Raw genomic sequence first — 21804 nt, 5'->3', positions numbered from 1 at the left:
CGCTCCAGGTGCGGGAAAAGGGAAGTCTCTCGCACAGTCTCGGGCTTGTCTTCCATAGAGGTCTCTACACTTTCCTTCTTCTCCTGGATCCTCGGTCGCCTCCCTCCTCCCTACATCGTTTTCCCAGGCTGAGAGCGAAAACCAAAGCGAGTCTCCTCTGCTCCAACCCACAACATAAGTTTAGCTGCTTCTGGGAAATCATGACGCAGAAGAGAAATACCCTATTTAGCTCTTAGAGATGAGTAAAGTGCCTTTACTCACAAAGAAATAGGCGGGGCAATTACCACCACCTCACTTTGCAGGTGAGAATTCTGGGTGCCCGGTGACAAGGAGACATTGGTAGCAAAGCTGGAGCTACTAAATCTAAGGCTCTCAAAGAGACATGACAGCTTGCGGTACCTGACCCAAGGCTGGATTCTGTCCTGGACGTTATTGAGGAAACTGATGAAAATGGAATAGGAACAATGGCTGGAAGTACTGAGTCAGTGTTACATTTCCTGAAGTTGGTGACAGTACTGTGATTGTACAGAAGAATGTTCTTAGGAAGTAAACACTAAATTGTGTAGGGGCAAAGACCCATGATGTACGTTACTTACCTTCAATTGGTTCAGAAACAGTGATACAGATGGATAGCTAGATCCCATATGATAAAGTGAATGGGTCAAAATATTAATCAGTGAGTCTAGAAAAAGGATATAACAATGTTCTTTTGAACTATTTTTTATTTAAGCAACTTTTCTGTACATCTCGGTCTAAGGTACCTTTCATTCCACGGGAAACTTTTCAAAAAGATGGTATGTTGCGTGTCTGGGGAGGGAGTAGGTTATTGTGAATAAAGCAACTGCTAAAGAGAGCCACCCTGTGCAACAGGAGGGTCTTTGACAAAGATGGTTTTTCTTCTCTTATTTTTTCATTTGAAAAAAATTGTAACATTTTCTTTTGAAATAGTTAGAAATTCCTAGGAAGTTGCCAAATTAGTACCCCTTAGCTTCCCCAATGATGACATATTATATAACCACAGTACCATATAAAAACCAGGAAATTAATATTGATACACACCATTAACTAGACTACAGATCTTATTTTATTTTCATCATTTTGTGTTCTTGTGTGTGTGTGTAGCTGTATGCAATTTTATCATATGAATAGATTCTTGTAATGCCACAATCAAGATACAGAATGGTTCCATCATCACAAAAGGACTCCTTGTGCTATCTGTTTGTACTTGTGTAACCAAACCTCTTCTCTCCATCACTGACCCTTGGCAGCTACTAATCTGTTCTCCATTTCTATAATTTTACTATCTGGAGAATGTTATATAAATGGAATCAAACATCAAGCAGCATGTAACTATGTGGAATTGAGGGTTTTTTCCCCCCACTGAGTATAATGCCCCTGAGGCCACTCAGATTGTTGCATGTATGAATAGCGAATACTTTTTTAAAAAATTACTGAATAATATTCCACTGTATGGATCTACCAAAGTTTGTTAACCATCCACCCACTGAAGGACAATTGATCTGTTTCTAGGGTTTTTTGTTTGTTTTTTGTTTTTGCTATTTTGAATGAAAGTGCTGTGGACATTCACGTACAGGTTTTTGTATGAACACATGTTTCCATTTCTCTGGGATAAATGTCCAGGAGTGGACAAGTTCTGGGTCATAGAGTAATTGCATGTTTAGTTTTATTAAAAACTGCCAAACTATCTTCCAGAAGGATTGTACCATTTTTAGATTTCCACCAGCAACATATGAGAGTTCCAGTTTCTCCACATCCTGATCAGCATTTGGTGTTATCATTATTTTTTTATTTCAGTCATTCTAATAGGTGTGTAGCAATATCTCATTGTGGTTTTAATTTTCAATTTGCATTTCCCAAGTGACATTGGATATCTTTTCGTGTACTCCTTTGCCATCTGTATTTCCTCTGTAGTGAAATATCTGTTCAACTCTTTTTGCATATGTTATAATTGGATTTTTGGTGGGGAGCTTGCTATTGAGTTTTGATAGTTTTTCAAAATATATTCTATATATAAGCCTTTGTTGAATATGTGGTTTGCAAATACTTTCTCTTAGTCTGTAGCTTGTCCTTTCATTTTTTTTTTAAACAGGATATTTCACAGCACAGAAGTTTTTAATTTTGGTGAATTTTTATTTTACAAGTTTCATTCTTATTGTCATGCCTAAGAACTCTTTGCTTAATTCTAGGTACTGAAGATACTCTCCTTTTATTTTTTATCTCCTATTTATCTTCTAAATGTTTTATATTTTACTTTTAAATCCATGATGCATTTGAACTAATTTTTGTATATAGTGTGAAGTTTAGATTGAGTGACCTCTTTTCATTTTTAAAATTTAGAGCTGGGTGCCATTTCAAATCAAGGGGGTGAAATGTGAATTATTTAATATCTAGTACATATGGAAAAAATAAATTCTATTCTTATAACAAAATAAATCCCAACTGGCTCAAAGATTTAAAACATTAACAGGCACATGAAAAAAAAAAAAAAAAGAAGAAGTTTAACCACACTCATCATTAGAGAAATGCAAATCAAAACCACATTGAGATGCCCTCTTTCCACCTATTAGATTGACAGAGGTTAGAAAGTTGGATAATGTCTAGTGTTGGTGGGGAGTGAGGAAGAGTTGTTCCCATACTGTTGGAGGGAGAGTAAGTCAGTTTTGTATATTTGGATGGCAACTTGGCAAAATCTGTCAAAATTAAAACTGGGTGTATCCTTTGACACACATATTCCACGCTTAGAGATTTACCCTAGAAATATTCAAATACACAACATGCTGACTTGGGATCATATCCTCAGTTTGATCAGAGAGTGATTCAAGTTGCAAAAAAAAAAAAAAAGTTAAAAATGAGCTCCTTGTGTAAAAATGATATTCACAGGTTATCTATAGAATATTTTATATTTGAGCATTTTAATATATAGAAGAATCTAGAAGGATATAGCATCTCAATAGATCAGTTACCTCTGGGCAGAAGGACGGAACTAGCGGAGTGGGAAAAGAGGAGAGCAGATCAGGGGGAGTTTCCCTGGCTCAGTCCACCCTGTTTCTTTGCCTCACGCCCTCCTCCCATGGGATCATAATAGGCAGAGCCACTGAAAAGAGGGACAGAAGGATGAATTAAGCCACCCTCCACAAGGTTAGCCTGGATCAGTGGCAGTACGGAGTTGTTCAGAGGTGCTGCCTCCCCACTGTTACTGCTCGGTGTCCTGCATTTTTCCATGTGGCTTTTGGGTTCAGATGATTTTCACGTGCTAATGTGAAAATGCTATGTGAGTTTGGTGACACATTAAGCTACCTTCAGTTACACAAGGGCATGACTTTTTTTTATTTTTATTTTCCAACTGGAGGCTGGCGGAGTGCAGAGTTGCAGGATATGAGGGGTGCGGCAAGGAAGAGGAAGGTAAGGAGGCCAGCCCAGAGCCCAGGGTAAACAGCCTGGGAGGTTGAGCGGTGGAGATGGAAGGGGACAGGTCTGGACGGGTAGACCTGTGCTTCTCAGACTTCGAGGTACACACAGATGGCCCGAGGAGCTTATTACCATGCAGATTCTGCTTCAGTGGGTCTGGGTGCACCCTAAGACTGTGATTTCTAACAAGCTCCCAAGTGACACCATTGCTGCCAGTCCAAGGACCTCCCCACTGGCCACTGCCACCAGCAGTGAGGAGCTGAGTACTCTGGGCAGCTCCGGGATTGAGATGGAGGATGCGGTGAGGAGGCCATGGAGGCCACTGTAGGCCACGTGATCTACTCCATTTTTGTTTTTCCCTGGGGACTTCTGACCTCACGTGGGTCTGGGCCCTTCTATCACTCTGAAACCCATTCATGTTTTAAATGCCATACTTGCCAAAAGACCTCTCTCTCCCTCCATCCCAAGACCCTGTAAAAAGATCTGTTCCTCCAGCTCTGTACCTATTTATGCCAATTTTTCCTGCAGGCCTCTCTGTGTGGCAAAAAGGATTAGGGTTTGGGGAAAGTTCAGTAGCAGATAGTGACTCAACCTCATTATGCCCCCATCAGTGCTTATCACCCAAGAAAAGCCATTGGGGAAGATTTATTGGGCAATAGGAACCCAAGAGTATTTTGCTAACGGTGCCCCTGGTCACCTCCTCTCTGCCCCCTCCATGGCTGCCTGTTTCTGGTGAGCCCAAGGCTGTGGGGGCGTCTGCTGAAGTTTCCATGTGGTCTAACTGGGTGGCCGCCATCCCTCGGTGCCTGGTCTGCTCAACAGCTTAACAGAGGCCCCACGGGGAGACACACGGGGGGCTGTTTGTCTAGGGAAGGAGGCTCTGACCTTCTCACAAGCTCTCCAGCTGCCAGAAGCAATTTGAGACCAACTCTCTCCCACTGCCTCCAGCTCTCAGCAACCCCCTCCCCAGAAAATTGGGCAGGCCACCAAAGATGGTACCCTGAAATGATGGTATCCTGGCTGGATGATTATCTGAGAAGGGGGCAGAGCCAATTTCTGGGGATGGGGTGGGTGCACATCCCTCTGGGATGAGGGGCTAGGAGCTAAGACTGTGCTTGGCTCTTTAGGGGGTTCTACTGACCCCCGTGACTAGACGGGGACTGGGGTCATGAGAGGCTATCTTGCAAAGAAAACTGCCTTCTTCCAGAACTACCAACCGGAGCTCCTCTGACAGACACTTTTCTGGAAATCATTTAGGACAACATAGCAACAGACCACTGAGAGTAAGTCGCTCAGCCAGGGGTTCATATTTGGCCCGAGGCAAGTCCTGCCCAATGCAGGCAAGACCATCCTGGTGTTTTTCACAGACCATAAGGGAAAGGGCCACCCAGGCATGAGGGGAAGGATGGGGAAATCCTTCTAGACCACCCTGCAGTGCCCTGATGCCTGAAATGCTTTGGACATCCGTAAAGGCTTTCATCCCATTCATATATTTATCCAGGTTCCCTTCCCACCTGAAGGGGCTCAGAGAGGGGAATGAGGGGAGATGGAGAACGACCCAGAAGGCATGGAGAGAGGGGATGCTGGAGAGGGCAACGTTCAGAACCAGGAGGTATGTGGCACTCCTATTTAAAATTCACAGAATTGGGTATTGAAAGACCTGAGACATCATTTTAGAAGTGGGGAAACTGAGGTTCAGAAAATCTAAATGACTCCTCCAAAATCACATGTTAGTGACCAAGTCAGAACTTGAACCCAGGTCTCTCAATCTGTAGGTTGGTTTTATTTCTATCTCTTTTCTTTTCTTTCTTTTTTAAAATTTTTTTAATAAATTGAACCCAGGACCTTGTGCATGCTAAGCATGCGCTCTACCCCTAAGCTATTTCCCTGCCCGGATTTCTATCTCTTAAAACATGTGATTTCTACTATAAAATGTTTTAAACAGTCAAGAAATGCAGAGATAATTTCTATCATTGAATTTATGGCATGTACTTTTTTTTTTAAAAGAAATAAAATGTTACAGGCATGACCAGAGTTCCCCTGCCAGAGTTTTACTTCTGTGACCAGCCAATGGGCATGGTAAGGCCTTAAAAGAAAAACAAAAACCTGTTCGTGGATCCTCTTGGCAGAGCCGGCAGGTAGCTGATTGATAAGCAGGAAAAACTGAGGGGTCAGATCAAGCATGACACTGCTTCTCTCCAGAGACCTCTGCATGGAATCCACTCCTGCAAGAAGAGGAGGGGGAGGGCGGGGGGAGAGGGGTGGCGGAAGGCGTGGGGGCTGGCTGGCCTTTCACTGCTCAGCTTGGCTCCCTGAGAAACTAGCCGCAGTCGGCACGGTGGGTCCCGCACACCCCTGACGGCCGTCTCCCGCAAACAGGGGTAGAAGCCCCTGGTACCATCTGAGTTCTGAGCAGGAGAAGGAGTGTGGAGAGAGAGGCCGGGGATGGAGAAGGAGCCCAGGTGAGATACCTGATCTTCACAGACTTGCCCACTTCCTCCAGGGAAGGCTCAGCACCAAGAGGGGAAACTGGCCCATTCAGTGTCCCGCCGTTTTAGGGTGACGTAGCATTTCACCAGGACTGCTTGAAATAGATCTTTCTCAACCAGTGAAATTCAGTGATACAGACACCCTGGGCCTGGTGCTAAAACAATAGTAGCTGAAACTTACCTGACATTGAAAATGTGCTTTAGAGTCCTTTTCTTATATTAACTCACTTAGTTTTTACAACAACCCTCTGAATAGGTACTATCATACCCCCAATTTACAGAAGGAGAAAGTGAGGCACAGAGAAGTTGACTAACTTTGCTGCAGTCACTCAGCTAACAGGTGCCAAGCCAAGATGCACATCAAGCAAACTGGCCCTGGATCCTCCTTAGCAGCGGGACAATTTTCAGATAAAATTTTACGTGGATGCCAAATGTCTGACAGATAAAGGCAAGTCTGCAGCCACTGAGCAGAGGTGAGGAGCTGGTGACACCTCCCCTCCACATACCCAGACCCCTCTGTCCCAGCGCTGGTCCTGGGAACTCTCACGGTGTTTCAGAAGCTGGTTTGAAAGCCACTAGACAAGGGGGCTCTTCAACTGACCCTCAAAGACTGGCAGCTTCAGGATGGAAGGCTGCACGGAGGAGGTGGTCCTTTAAAGAGACACACGGAGAGGACTGGAGTAGGTGGAGCAGAGGAGGAAGGGTCTGCCTGGTAATTGTAGCAGCCCACAGTTTATACTCACAGGCCACTCGGGGCTTTGGAGGGTTTGGAGCAGAGAGAAGGGGTACCATCAAATTCGTGTTTTAGGAAGACAGTGCTGGTGGCAATGGTGACAGACTGCATCAAGGGAATCAGGACACAGGCTGACCTGGGACAGTGAGAGTGAGGGCCTGTGTAGTAGATATTGCAAAGGAACAGCTGATGTGGGGCCTACAGGGTGGCCTTTGGCCTCCTAGAGGCCAGTTTATTTATTTGTTTGTTAAACTTTTGTTTTTAATGGAGTTACTGAGGATTGAACCCAGGACCTTGGGCATGCAAAGCATGCGCCCTACCACGGAGCTATACCACAGCCCCCCCCAACTGAAAGAGGCCAAGTTTAAACCCTGGCTCTGCCGTTTCCCCGGAGCAGGTTCTTGGCCGCTCCTGGCCCAAGTTACCTCCCCTGATAAGTGGGAGTGATAAGAGCTGGCTGCTGTGCAGTCACGTCCTGCCCTGCGGATCAAGCGGGGTCTTGTGTGTGATTCTAAGTGAGTGTCCAGACCAAGGACAGCTCCAGCCAGTGTGATCCCCGATCGCCCCAGTTGGTCATGTCAGGTTCCCCATCAGGACTGAAGGAGAAGGAGGCAGGCCAGGCCATCCACCAGCTGCCCGAGAAAAGCTTTGTCAACCGTTTCCTCAGGCCCACGATCTGGCCTTGAAGCTGAGAGTGTGTGAGGAGAGGGCTGTGTGAAAAAGTCCCTTTCTGCCTGGGTGGTGGGTGGGTGCTGGGGATACCAGCTCTGGAATCACAGTCCTGAGGGTTGGGATTCTTTATTTATTTCTTAATTTTTTTTTTTTAGTATGCTTTTTGTTTTGTTTTTTAGTGGGGGAGGTATTTAGATTTATTGATTTATTTACTTATTTTAAGGGAAGTACTGGGGATTGAACCCAGGACCTTGTGCATACTGAAGCACACGATCTACCACTAAGCTATACCCTCCCCCTCTAAGGGTTGGGATTCTGCTCCTTAAATTTGGGGGCTTGGAGTTGAGGGGAGCTGCTGAGAGGGAGGAGAAGCAGGCATCTTGGGAGCAGAGCCTTCTGTGGGTGGTGGGGAACGGAAGCAAGTCATGGTCTGTGTGCTCCCTCACCACCACTTGCACAAAATAAAGGATGGGGCAGCCGGCAGGGGATGGTTGCAGACCTGCGGGCTGGTGCGGGTGCATAAGGATTGTCCAGCCGCCCTGGGGACAGTGGATGTGCGTTCACGCTGAGGCCGATGCAGATCAGCCTCTGCCAACTTTGACCTTCCTGGCGGGAGCCATGTTCTTCTTGTCCTCTTATGGTCCCTCTCCATTGCAGCCAAGAGCTACTGCTCACTGCCTGGGGGCAAGCCTACAGCTGCGTCGCAGCCCAGCCTCCCGGGGAGCCTTGGCCCTGCTCTGCAGGTCAGGCTATTTTCAGGTCAGAAGGCTATTACTCGATTAGGTAGGAAAATGCAAAGGGCCCAAGGGTTGTGTTGCCTCGATTCTTCACTTGGGATAAGAGCTGCTGCTATTAAAGGGCCATGATCAGTGGGATTCCACAAGAGGATGGCAGGTTACAAGGTCCACCATCTGCAAGAGACGAGATCTACATAACACGAAGGTGGCATTAGAGGTGGGCCTCCTGCCACGGGGGTGTCTCTACTGCCCCTGTTTTCCATTTGTTGCCTCAGAGATGAGAATGTGACCCCCAGAGACAGAATGAAATGATGCAAAGTGATGCCCATCTTGGAGGGCATAGCCTGGGTCACTCTGTCTAGATTTATGGACTGTTAGACCCACGGGGGCATCTCCTTACACCACGGCCAAGGTCTAGGAAGAGAGGGTCCAACCCAATACACTGCAGTCCACCTCCTCCCCTGTAAAACCTGCTCTTACAGGGAACTCTTCAGATGGTGCATTTGAGGATTATAAGTGAGTGAATTGCCCCAGGGCAGGATAACGCTCAAGAAGAAGGCATTCTGCAGCTGAGGCTGACCTTTCAAAGCGCCTGCACACTTGGTATCTTGCCTGATCCTCACCGTGTCCTGTGATGATGAAGAGCTGGCTTGGTTTTCCAACCTGGAGTTGGAAGGAAGATGCCACTTCCTCTCTGATTATGCAGCTGTAAGGATGTGATCCTGAGCTGCCAGTAGCTGTGTGCTGGGCAGTGGTTTCAGCTGGCTCGGGAGAACAACGAAGCTGACCTGGCAGAGCGAAGTGGACATGAGAAGTGGGCAGGGTGTAAGTGGGGAAACTCCAGCCTCTGCTTCCAGCCAGCCTCACGTAAGCCTTCCTGCCACTCAGCTCTGGGGGCGAAGAAAATGCCTTGAATTTTTTGCTCATGCTGGTGTGAGTTGGGTTCCCATCACAACCCAGAGAGTCACAGATAACCACTAGTGTAACTAACTCCATTCTCCCCAAGATGAAGTTGAAGCCGGGAAAGATGAAGTCAACTCACCCTCCATGGCTGAGCTGGTCCACAGCAGAGCTAAGCCAGAATCGGGAAGATTTAACCACATCGATGGTCAAAGTGGTCTCCAACTCAGAGACAGTTAGGAACCTTATCTCTGAGTCAAGAACAGTTCAATGTGATGAGCCAGTCAGATCAGTTTCCCTGCAGGGTGTTTGAGCAAGAGCCTGGAGAGGGGGTGAAAACGAAGACAGAGCTGCAGTCTAATCTCGTGATATTTGCTTTAGCATCCCTTCAGAGTTAGCATCCCGCACCCAGACAGTTATAGTTTAGATACACAAGTTCACTGGGGAGTTGTACACAGGACAAGTGGGTTTACATTCAGACCATAACTTACAAGCTTTGTGACCTTAGGTATGTCCCTCACTTTCCCTGGTTTCCTCAGCTGTGTGAGAGTGAATACTTCTGTATATGATGATCACGTGAGACAGTATTTATGGGGGACGTCTGTGCCCTGGAAAGCGTTCCTGCAGATCTTGTAGCCACGAGCATCGTAGCGTTATCATAATGCTATTAATATTTGTCACGCTGAAACCATGGCCAACAGCTGTTGTCCATGGAGCCCTTAAACCTTTGATTCACTGTCTCCTTCTGTCCACTCCCAACTGGTCATATCCAAACCGGAAGACAAAGCAGTTGACCTGAAAAAGAACTCTGAAACATTGCCCAAATCCAGAAGCAGAGGCTTTGGGTGGCGGCCCAAGGAATTGGGGGAAATCTCTTTTCCCCCATAGTGGGAAACTGGAGGCAAGGGTGTCCCCTGGTGGGCAGTTTAAGTGCTGCAAGCAGAGGCAGAGGGTTAGTCCACTGGCACTGTTCTCTCCAACGCAAAGGTTCCTGGGTTATATGTGTTATTTTTTCTCATGTGTTTACAGGACTGACTCTGATTGCAGATGCTCGGCAGAGAGCAGGGCCCGATGGAATCTCTGTGACCTCTTACATCCCAAACATCGGAAGGTGCTCCTTAGACCAGACCTTTCCCCTCTGATGACTCTCTAGGGTGGGGATGAAAATATTGGAATCAGAAAGAAGCCCAGCCAGTCAGAGAACATGCGTTTGATGCTCAGTCCCTAAAATAAAGCTGTATGTTTTGCTGGTTAAATAACAGCAACTCCATACAAGGAAGCCAGACAGCAACCTCTCACTCATTTGTTCAGACAGCAAACGGTATTGAGCCTCTCCTCCATGACAGGCACAGGGTGGGTTAGGAACATACCAGGGTCTAAGATAGACCTGAGGCTGATTGTTTAGAAGGGACAACGGACGCGGAGAGTAAATGCATTATGATGGGAGGTTCAAGATGCTCCAGGAGCAGGTCCCAGGAGACCTGACCCACAGGGAATGCTCAAGGGAGGCAGAAGAGGGTTCGGAGAAGGACAAGAAACAGGAGCCATCAAAGGAAAGGTTCACCTCTGGCCCCTGAAGCCCTCAGTTTGGATTCCAATCTCCTGGGCCCTAGGGTTTCAGGCAATTAAGCTGGACTGGTGACAGGAGGAAGCAGGAGCCATGGGAGCATGGATGGGAAGGAAGCAGGTTTGACTGAGACCAGCTTATGAGGATGACCCCACAGGGACTGAGTCAGAAAGTGCTCCGAGGTCTGTGACTGGGCTGCTGGCATTTTAGCTTTTCTTATACTGGAATCTGGACAGTGTCACTAAGACCACATCCTTCTCTCTGGCTGAAGGTGGAGGGACTGGCCAGAGTGTAAACAAAGAGTCAGGGAGGGAGGCAGAGGGACTTCCCACGAAGCTCTCTGCCCGAGCTGGGGGAGGTGGGACAGAGGAGACTCAGCTCTGCGCTGAATTCTCCCCACTCTCAGGCATTGGCCATTGAAAGCACGAATCAGCGTGTCTGGGGGTACAAAGCCAGAAAGAAATGTAGGCAAAAATGGACAAGGGGGCGCAAAAGCAAGAGCATTGAAAGACTCTGTTTGCTCACAAGTGCCTGAAAATGCAGTTGTACCCCTCCCGCCCCCTCCCACCCTCGGCTTCATACTCCTCCCTCCTCTATGCTTTCCAAAAGGCTGCCACCCCTCTTACACAGTTTCCCCTCAGGAAACAAAGAAAGAGGTGTCACTCAAGGGTCGTCTGATTTGTGTAAGGACTCGAACTCCCTGTTGGGCCTTCAGTGGAAGTAACCCAGGACCAGGGGGCCAAGGGTCTGGGGTCTAGTCCCAATTCTGTCACTAACTTCCAGTGTGGCTGTCACCTTTCTGGCCCTCGGACTCTTCCTTTGCAAATGGGAACAGTGACATGTGCTGCCCCAGATGGAGGTGGGGAGTCCACGGTGAGATCATACGACAGTTAAAAGGCTGTTGTTATATAAGTAAAAATCTCTGCAAGGATGGATCCTTGCTCTGTAAGGTGTAACAGTTCCTAGAAGCCAGGACCAACGCCAGCCAGAGAATACAGCCGTGCATGTGAGAAAAAGTACCACTAGCAGCATTCTGTGTTACAGCATCCAGCTGGAATCTATGTGCCTTTTCAGTAAGCACATGCATTGAGGTACCTGTACATTGGAACAGCATGTAGCCATGTGAATGAGCAAACTCAAGCTCCACCCAAGCACGTGGATAAATCTCATGAACATCAAAAAAGGCAGCAAGTCACTAACGAATACATGAATACACAGGCTATGATTCTATTTATGTAACATCTACAATCAGGCAAAATTAAACCATAATGTTGAGGGATGTGTCCATAAAGCTAAATCCATACGGAGAAGCCTGTAAATTATTATCACAAAAGTCAGAATAGCTGGTTTCTTCTTTGGGGAGGGAAGGAGGGAAGGGGTTTGCATTCTTGCAGGGGGATGGGGAGAAGGGCTGTTGGGGAGCTGGGACCCCTTATTTCTTGCCTTGAGTAGGAGTTACATCTGTATTCACTTTATGATTATTTTTTTGAATTGTGCATATATGTTTTATGTAGTCTTCTGGATATATGACCTATCCTACAATTTAAAAATAATAAGGGCATCTGAAATCCACAGGGAGCCACCCCAAATTAGAATAATAGCCTCAGCGATCCACCTCTTCAATTTGGTAAAGAAAGGAGAGACCGAAGCCCAGAGAGGTTACAAGGCTTGCTCAGGGTCACACAGTGCGTCTCTAGTCTAACTGGGGTAGAATGAAGTCCGACAACTCCTAACTCTGGTCCTCCATCACCTCCCGTCTCCCCAAAGAGGCTTCTTTATGAGATGGTGGGGAGGAAGGGGCACGGCCTTTTTGCCTGTTTTGTGAAAAATTAAAAAAGCGAGTTACTAGGCTGATAGAATGAAGATCTGGCATAAACTCTGAGGATGGTAAACAATTTTCAAGTGGAATTTTTAAAGATTTAAATACATACCCTCAACATGATATCACCATAATGACAAAATTATGAAAAATAAATACCGGGAATCTCTGGCAACCCTGAGATCTAGGGTTCAACTTGTGCTCAGCGTGATTTTCAGATGGTATCGGATGAAGCTGGTTTGAAGGGACTGGGGGGGGGGGGTCGGGGGGGGAGGAAGGACAGGGAGCCAGGAAGTCTGCAATTTTATTGACTTACCCACCTGGCCTAGGTGAGACCCCAGCCCTGGGACAGTCAGGAAGGGAACCTCTGCTATCTCTCTGAGAGCTTTTTTGTTTTGCTTAGAGGTCAATTACTTCCCATTTGGGGAACCTGTGAACATTAAGAGGTGACTGGAGTGACGGGACTGAACGATGCAGATAAGAGGCTGATTGCTTACAGAGCAGCGCCCTGGTGAGAGCCCTGCCTGGGATAAGCTGTGGTCGGCAAGACACACAAAGAGGGGCAGCTTTCAGTGCAAGGGAGAGATTACAGGACGGAAGATGGGCAGCTGAGGGTGGGCTGGATGGGCTGGGAGAGGGATGTGTTTTAAAGCGATCCTGACAGGCCGAAAGTGGGGAGAGGGGAGAAGAGAGTTTTCCTTCACTCTCCTTCCCTTTTGGAAAGAAATCTCCTTGGCGTCCTGTGAACCTCAAACTTCCGCGCTCTCACCTGAAGAAAAAGCCATGTGGGATGCACACGGACAAGGGTTTGTTTGTTTGTTTTGTTTAGGCCAGCAAATATGGATGCTACGGCAATCTGGGCAGCAGAACAGAAAATGTGGCAGGTCAATGGAACATCTTGGGTGTATGTGAAAGCAACACTCTCTCCTGCCTCCCGCATCTCTTCCGCCAACTGAATGAAACTGACAAAGTCCCAGAAGCCAGCCTTGAAATTTATCTCAAACTGCTATGAAATAGGACTCCAGCTTTGGCATGTGCCCATTTACTTTTCTCCATTCCCATATCCTAGACCTTTCTCAGAACTTCTCCCAGTAAATAATGTCATTCTCACCCTCATTAAAGGGATTAATCCACTGCCTCTAAGCACTGTCTCTAAGCACCCAGCTCACACCGGGTTTTCTCTCTTTCTAGAGAGTGTATTGCCTGTCTGACTTGACATGCAGTATACACCACCTTGTATTTTTAGATACCTTTCTCGTGCTAGTCTCTGGTATTCAATTAGATAGTAAATTCCTTAAGGGCGGCAGCCAAAGTTTATTTTCTTTTGTGTCCTATGTTCAGCGATGACTGAGTTAGTGATGATTGAATTAAGCCTCTGTCCCCTTCACTCACAGCCTTGACCACAGCCATCGCTGTTCCTCCTGGGCTCTTCGTCGTGGCGCAAAGCGCGGAGGCGGCGCGGGAGGCACGGTCTGTTCAGAACAACACACTCTGATAACTGCTCCTTGGGTTACAAGTGGGTGGGAGGGTGAAAGAAACAGCATTTATTAATTTCCTACCCTGCACCACGTACTTTGCTAGATCCATACGATGATGACCTACATTTCTGGGTAAGGACTTTACCCAAAGGAAAGCAACAAAGAGTTCTTAAAAATTAACATAGAGTATTTTAGAATCTCATCTTGGGAAATTTTAATACAATTCACTGAACAAATGAGGGCCAGACGGTTACTCAGTGGTGGTACTGAGCTTAAACTCAACTGTCGTGAATCTAAGGTCAATGTCCACGAGTAATTTTCCTCTTATAAGGAATACCCCTCAAAGGGAAAGGAGAATATTACACTGTATGACATTTTCTCATGATGGAGACTTTAACTGTTATCTCTCTCTCTTCTTTTTTTTTTTTTTTAAATCTTAGCTTGATTGACCAAGGAATATTTATTGATACTGTTTATTGGCTACTTCCCTAACTGAAAGTACTTTTTAATCCCAGGAACACAACACTAACTATAATTGAAAGACGCTGTGGGGTGTTTCTAAACGCACTTTTGTTAACAGATTTTTATGGAGAAATAGAGAAAAGAAATGAAGACAAAGTGGTGAGAAAATGTAAGGAAATGGTGGTAAGGAAAAATATGAACACCTACCCTTGTTTTTAACTTACACGTAAACTTTAAGAGATGTCAGCTGCCAATACTCAGTCATCGTTTACATAGGACCAAGCATCCCCTGTTTCCCACGCTGGTAAAAAAAAAACAACAACAACAAAAAAAAACCAGGGCACATTCGGAAATGAGAGACTGCAGAGACAGAACAATTTAATGGAATATTAGAATTTATTAAATAATAGAATTTAACTTTTGACAAATCAGTGGTCCAGGAGATGAAGGACCAGAGTTTTTCATTGTCTAAAAAATATCCCAGAAAAAAGAAAAGAGTCTGATTTGCCGACTAGGACCTACCAAAGACAACTTTCTTATTTGATCCCAAATTCCTTTTAATAAAATGAATTTGTTTTCCATCTTCAGTTTGCCTGACTTCAGATATATTTGCATTTTGAGGTGGGTAGTGGTTATAATTTCCCCTAAAGTTCAGGCTTCCTGCCCATCCTGTTAGGAACTGAGCACAAGTGGAGGCCTCCTTTCCTGATGCAGAATTTAGAAACCTACTACGTTCTGAAAGAAAACCTACAGAGGCGGGGGAGGGGTGGGGAGTGATGACAGAAGAAATCAGGTAACCTCTCCAGAGCTGAATCCAAGTTTTGTCTCTCTAGGGAATCCTGTATGTTCTGAAGATTCAGAACTTCTGGGTTTCATGTTTAATTTGAAGTTGTTTAGAAGTAACCGAGAGGTGGATGGATTCCAATGGGGTACACACAAGGGAAACACACACAAATATATTGAGTCTATTTACTCAGAGATGCTGAGCTGCATACAAGAGAGAAGCTCCACTTACAGTGAGGGAAGAACCAGAACGTGGCGGGTACCTTCTGGAGAGCAATGGGGGCTCCAGGAAAAAAGCTTTCCACTGGATTAATACCGAGTCCCAGGAGTGCAACCGTGGAGGGGAGAGGGGGGAGATCAACCCTACAGGGGCGCCTGGCTCACACCCCAGCACCTCCTGGGTCCTCCTCTTCCAGGCTCTTCATCCCCCTTCCCTCGCCCATCTCTTTCTCTCCTTCTTCCCCCACCTGTTGCCTTTAACTGGGAGATCGGGGGTCCGTAGAGCAACCCCATCACCACCACCCGCCCCTCGGGCTCCCGCGCACAAATTAAAGAGCCTCTTAGCCCCTGGGTTTGAGGGCCGAAAAGTGACCTGCCTCAGTCCTGCTCGGACACCCTAAATTGCCAGCCACTCTCGGCCTTCCTGCCCCTCGGCGCTGCTTCGTGGGCGCGGGCGCAGGCCCCGCCTTACGTCTCTTCTTGGGAGAAGAATGCCCCAGGGCTTACAGCTGGATGGCTCGTCGCCGGCGAGTCGCAGTCTCAGGGATGGCTCCGGAGAGAAGCAGACCCGTCTCCTATTCCCTCCGCAGCCGCGGCCCCTCGTCTGGGCCGTGATCCGTTGGCGGAGAAGCGGGGGACGGAGCATCTGGCCGGGGTGGCGGTATCCGAGCCAAGACGCCTCACCAGGCCCTGACACCCCGCAGCGGAGCGGGCAAGTGGCCCTGAGGATTGGCGCCCGGCCCACCCGCGCCGAAGCCCGTGCCGGCCTGGGGCGCTGGGGGCGCGGGGCCCGGGGGCGCGCCCGCGTAGCCGCCGCCGTAGCCCGCGCGGTAAGGAGCGCCCGCGTAGTCGCCGTAGCAGGAATAGGGCGCCGGGGAGGCGCCGTAGGGGCCGGGGAAGGCGGGCGCGCCGCGGCCCAGGCAGGGCTTGCCGTCCCGCACCAGCACGGGCACCGCCACCCGGCGCGGCGCTGGGGGGTGGCCGGCCAGCTCTAGGGACTTGTCCTGGCGCTGTCTCTTGCACTTGTAGCGCCGGTTCTGGAACCAGATCTTGATCTGCGTCGACGTGAGCTGCAGCGCGCTGGCCAGGTGCTCGCGCTCGGGCGCCGACAGGTACCGCTGCTGCTTGAAGCGCCGCTCCAGCGCCAGCACCTGCGCCTGCGAGAAGAGCACGCGCGGCTTCCGCCGGGGCCGCGCCCTGGGATGCTCCGAGCCCGCGCCGCGCGTGCCGCCGCCGCCGCCGCCGCCGCCGCCGCCGCCGCTGCCCAGGCTGCGCTCCAGCACCCGGCTCCCGCAGCCCCGGGGAGAGGCGGCGCTGGGGCCGGGCTCTAAAAGCACAGGAAGGAACACCGTCAGCGCCAGCCTAAGGCTCACCCGAGCGATCCTTACACTGTTTCCAAGGGACGCCCATCTCCCTAGGTAGTTTTCACTTCGCGCCCGTCTCTCCCTTCTGCCGACCCATCACCCCGTCCCAGGAAGGTCTGAATATTCCTTTCCTCCAAGCTCAGTCGATTTTGTATCTCCTGAAATATAATACAAACTATGACCCTCTCTGGTTCCCAGTGTACAGCTGTTTCCCTAAAGGCAGATTCTTGATCAAGACTCTAAGACAGAGAGAGAGAGAAATACCTAAGTGGTAGAGCGCATGTTTCGCATATAGGAGGTCCTGGGTTCGATCTCCAGTACCTCCATTAAAGAAAAAAGTCTAATGCAGCTCCATTTTCTTCTTAGAAGGTCTGTATATGGGCTGCTCGCTGTGATTTTAATTTTAAAGTGTGATCGAGATTGGGGAAGTTTTTGCTGCGAGCCTGTTAGAGACTGACTTCGGACTGCTCTTGGTGGGGAGAGAGAGACAGACAGAGAGGCAGAGAGACAGAGAACTAACACTCAGTGACACGCTTGCGGGAGGCCCTTGTCTGCCTGGTTATCCGTCGTGGTCCCACCTGCGTCGCGGGGTACCCGGCTCCAAGCCCAGGTGCGGGAGTCTCCAGTTCCTCCCACCTTTACACACACCCTTGTCTCTTTGGTCATCAAGTGCTCCACGGCACCAGGAACCCGCCCCATCTTTGTTGGATGCGATGCTTTGTGATCCAAATTAAAATAAAATAGAACAAAATATTTTCTGGCTCCTGACTCTTGGCTCAGAAAATAAGATTCTTTATGCGGGATGTATAAAGTTGAGATCCACATCTGGCATTTTAAAAAGCAGCCTCTTTCTCCTCTGGGTCTCCCCAAGCGGGTGGCGTTGGCTTCTCCTTGATTTCCCCTTCCGGACCGCCAGCGCCCGGAAGATCACCCCGGAGGCGGCTGTGCCCAGAGCCTCCCAAAATGCAGCCCTTCCTCCCTTCTTCCCATACCTCTCCTGTCTTACCTAAGTTCAGTTCTTACCCAAAGGTAGGTAGGAAGGAAACTGAGTTTTCATGGAAACTCATGCCAGCAGTAAACCAGGAATACTGAGGGATGCAAGACACACGTGATTAGAATCGGTGCTGCTTGGAACCCGAAATTCACAACCGCGCTGGCACAGTCTGGGTCGGGGAGCTGTTTGGTGTTTAAGTTTGAGGAAATAAAATCTGACTTCATAGAAGCTTGTGCTCAGAAAAACCGAAGACACATCTTCCCACAAAGAGCGATAATATGGAGGTTTGTTTGTTTTCTTAGCAAATCGAAAAGGAACTGCTGGCCTTCAAGGACTCTGTGGAACAAGCAGAACCCCACTGGGGAGTCGCTGAGCACGCAGGCCTAGGGGCTGCCCAGCGCCCCGTGAGTATCCCCTCCGTCACAGTCACAGGAGCCCCTCTCGCCTTGAATCCTTGAAAGCAAAGTGGATCGGCGGGGACAGAGGAGCCGCGCAGAGTCCCCCAGGAAGGTCCCTTCCCCGCGCGATCGCTGCTGCGGCCCCGGGCTTGGCTCCTGGACGGGAGCGCAGGCCCTTTCTCCGCGTCCACAGCAGCCGCTGAAGAGTCGCCGCCCCGGTGCGCCCGCAGAGGAGGAACGCGCCACGGGTGCCTTTGGCTGCGTTGCGAGGTGACAGCAGTGGTCAGAAGAACGTGACCCCTTTCTGGCCAAGCCAAAGTAAAAGGCGAGTTGGCTGGGCAGCGTAGAGGGAGTTTATGGTTTATAGTCCCCTGCAGAAAACCCAAAGGCTTCTTTTGAAACGCGGGAACATTTAACGTTCTCCAGACTCCTGGACCAGCCTGCTAAAGTCGTTGAATAACGCCGGACTAACATCTTTATTTCCTTCATGTATTGTTTGAACCTTGAATAGAGTTCACGGCACAGACCGGCAGAGAAGGACCCAACCCGCGAGGCGCTTCTCGGGGGCACCCAGACCCTCACGGAGAGCTGGCAAGAGGGAGAGTGGGTTTCTCTTCTCTCGGAATGTCAAGCTTCTCATGCCAAACCATGCCGGGTCTCAGGAGCAACCGCATCACAACTCCCCCGCCGCCTCTTCCTTTCCTGCCGCGGGTCGCAGCTGCCCGGGCCTTGTGCACAAAGTTGCGCTTTCAGATACCTGGAGCCGAGACTCCATCCGATTCGTGTCTCAGAGCAGCTGAAACCCGAGCTGCCCTTACCATGCTTCCAGGTGCGAAGGACCCGCTGCCAGGACCATCAAGGCCGTCCACGCCGTGGGACTCAGACACCATCTTTCTCACTTTCCAGAGGAGGAATATGGGCAGAGGAATGTCTGGGCTGGTCAGGTGACTTGGCAAGACCCAGGAAAAGGCTGGACCTAGGACTGACCCCAGAGTTTCTACACCCAAAGCGCCACGGTGCTTTGATGGCTGCACTTAGGCAGGCAATTTAGGATAGACAGACTCGCAGAAGGCGGGGAAAGCTGGTGGTGATGGAGCACAGCTAAGATACTGTAGAGGGTCTTGCTGTAAGAAAGAGAATCTGGTATTTCTGGGAACTGTGCCTGTAAGTGGTGGTGATGCGTCTGCGGGAATCACAGGACAGGCTGTGGAAACAGTGAACCCCTAAGATTCAGGACTTTTCGTTAGGGTGTTTGGAGGCTGAAAGTTCCGCCTTTTCGACTCTTCAGATGAAGGGAAAAAGGGCTAGGCCCTTGGAGCCGGGAAGACAAGGAAATGCATGTTCCCCCTACCTGCCAATTGATAACGATCCACCCCCACCCCTTGGTATCTCCTAGTAGCCAGGACCTGAGTGTGTACTCACGTGGCTTGCGCATCGGTTCAGCATCCATCTCTGTGACTGTCTCACAGGGACCCGCAGGAGGCTCCGATCCCTCCTGCCTTCTGTCGCCGCCGCCGCCACCACCGCAACTACCCGTATTGTGAACTTCCGAGCCTAGAGGTTCTGGGACCAGGCTCAGGTACTGGGATCTTTCCGGGTTCCTCCGTGCCCCTCGGAGTTGCAAGGCCTCTGGGCTCATCTGCTCCCGCTCCAGCCTCAGGATGTCATTGACCGAAAAGGGAGTGGAAGTGACAGGGTTCAGTAACATCCCGAAGACGGAGGGGGCGGGGCTGGGGCGTCCCCCGTCCCCACCGAGTGCAACGCCCTGAACTTTCCGTTTTGTCGTTGCAGAAACTGCAGACCCAAGGTCTGGGATAGCCGCCCAGCGTCCCCGACTGAGCTTTCCTCTGGGCCATCCCTGCGAGCCAGGTTACCAGGGCCCAGTGACCAGACCGCGGACCCCTATTGGTTCCTGCAGAAACCACGTGTTAACCCAGCATCTTCCTCCCACAAACTTTTTTTCTCGGGCCCTTCTAATTCCTCTCCAACCCCCAGCCACCTTCTGGAAGGTTTGGTTTATACTGACCGTTCTTAAAAGCAAGGAAAACGGGAGAGTGCGCGCGGCTCGTACCTCAGTGAATACGGTACAAATGGGAGCTTCCGAGGTCAGCCCAGTGTTCCCCCGGGACTCTCCTAGAGGGTGTGCAGGAGTGGGCGGGTGTGTGTGGGTGGAACCCTTGCTCTGCAACCCGAGCCAGTCCTTCCGGCCAGGTCTTAGCTCAACTCCCCTCTCTTGGCAGAGGAAAACTCAGGTGGAGACCACTGGGCACCGGAGGGAGCGGAGGTGCAAGAAGGAGTTATAGTGCGCGCAAGGCCAACCAGGGTCAGGCGGCTGGGAGCTCCTTCCAGGGAGTAGAGGCTAGACCCAGGAGGAGCAAGCCTTAACCTACTAAGATGGAAATGTCTCGCTTAAAGTCGAGTCCGGGTCTGGAAAGCCAGGATCTGCCACTTCCCAGGAGGAGCATCTTAGCCCCAGAGCGAAGAAAGGGCATGGGAGCTATATTGGGGGTGCCCCCAGGCCACTTTGCAGGTTCCGCTAGAGGGTGGGGACGAGGAAAGGTAATAGCCCCCGCCAGAGAGAAGGTGCGGGGCAGGGGCTCACCTTGCTCTTCAAGACCCCAAGTTTCTTCTTTTTCTCCCCTTGACGTCCTTAAAGTTGATTGTCTTGAGCGGGCCTGCGTGTGTATACGAACGCGGCGACTCCCGAAGGGATGGGATGTTTTGACGAGGATTAGATCTTCAGAAAAGCCCCTTGAACACGGCCGGCACCGAGAAAAGAGAGGCAGCGTGTACAATGCTTTTGAACAAGGAGGTGGAGTCAACAGGTCTAGCCCTGGCTCTGGAACACATCAACCGTGAGCTTTGGGCAAAGTATTCACCCTTCCAATCTTAGGCTTAATAAAAAATTGAGATAAGAACACGCTCATCACAGGATAATTCAGAGAATTAAGTGAGATAATGTTATGAAACCATCAATGATTGTTGGCACTCATGCAGTGAGATTCAGCAAGAAAACATGATTTGGGATCAGCAGTCACAGTACTGAATCTAAGAAGTTAAAAAAAAAGTTTTGTTTTGTTTTTTTTAAACAAAATGATTTCTCACTAGAGTCTTTTTGGAATTTCAGATTAAAATGTCTTAAATAAACCTCCTTAGGAGAATTCAATATTGCAAGATCTAACTGGGCTTTGTTATTTCCTGAAATCAAGTTAAGCTGAACTTATTTCCCCAGGCTAGTGGGTACAAATTTTCTTGCAAAAATGTATGCAAATTTTTGACAAATTTGATAGTTTAAACAGGAGATAATTTTTGATCTATTGCATCATTTAATCTTCACATTGAAAATATACACAAAGTGTTTCCAGTTTCTTTTTTTTTCTTTTCATTTTCTTTCCTTTCTTTCTTTCTTCTTTTTTTATTCAGTGAGGAGTCACAATCAGAGAAGTTAAGCAGCTCTGATGGGGGCCCAGCTCGTCAATGGCAGCACACAATGGGACTCTGTTCACCAAAACAGAACTCTTTTATTTTCTCAGAGAGATATTTGCTCTTAGAGATGTCAAAATCTTTTGATGACTCATGTATTTATTTAAATTTTATTTTTTTCTGTTTATAAAGGCCACGTACACTTTGGAAAAAATAAGGAAAATTTGAAAAGAAAACAAGATCCATCCAGAGGTGATATTTTAGCTCGCTTCCTTCTTTATATATATATACTATTTAAATAAATAGTTTAAATAAATAGTTAAATATACCATTTAAA

At 48.7% G+C, this 21804-nt stretch overlaps 1 protein-coding gene and 1 long non-coding RNA gene across 2 annotated transcripts; one reads left to right on the top strand and one right to left on the bottom strand.

The window, feature by feature from the left end:
* Positions 1-10: 10 nt before the first annotated feature.
* On the top strand, positions 11-11853 carry LOC141575693 (uncharacterized). Its single transcript, XR_012503407.1, has 3 exons — positions 11-4712; positions 4931-5041; positions 9990-11853. It is a non-coding gene; the product is annotated as an uncharacterized LOC141575693 (long non-coding RNA).
* A 4115-nt stretch (positions 11854-15968) lies between these two features.
* Positions 15969-19752, bottom strand: NKX2-6 (NK2 homeobox 6). Its single transcript, XM_074355593.1, has 2 exons — positions 19467-19752; positions 15969-16615 (listed from the first exon to the last, which is right to left on the bottom strand). Exons 1-2 carry the CDS (start codon positions 19750-19752, stop codon positions 15969-15971), a joined length of 933 nt encoding a protein of 310 aa, XP_074211694.1.
* Between the last annotated feature and the right edge of the window lie 2052 nt (positions 19753-21804).

The sequence above is a fragment of the Camelus bactrianus genome, chromosome 31 (assembly GCF_048773025.1).
Source record: "Camelus bactrianus isolate YW-2024 breed Bactrian camel chromosome 31, ASM4877302v1, whole genome shotgun sequence".
Taxonomy (NCBI): Eukaryota; Metazoa; Chordata; class Mammalia; order Artiodactyla; family Camelidae; genus Camelus; species Camelus bactrianus.
This window is presented reverse-complemented; position numbering and strand designations above follow the sequence as displayed.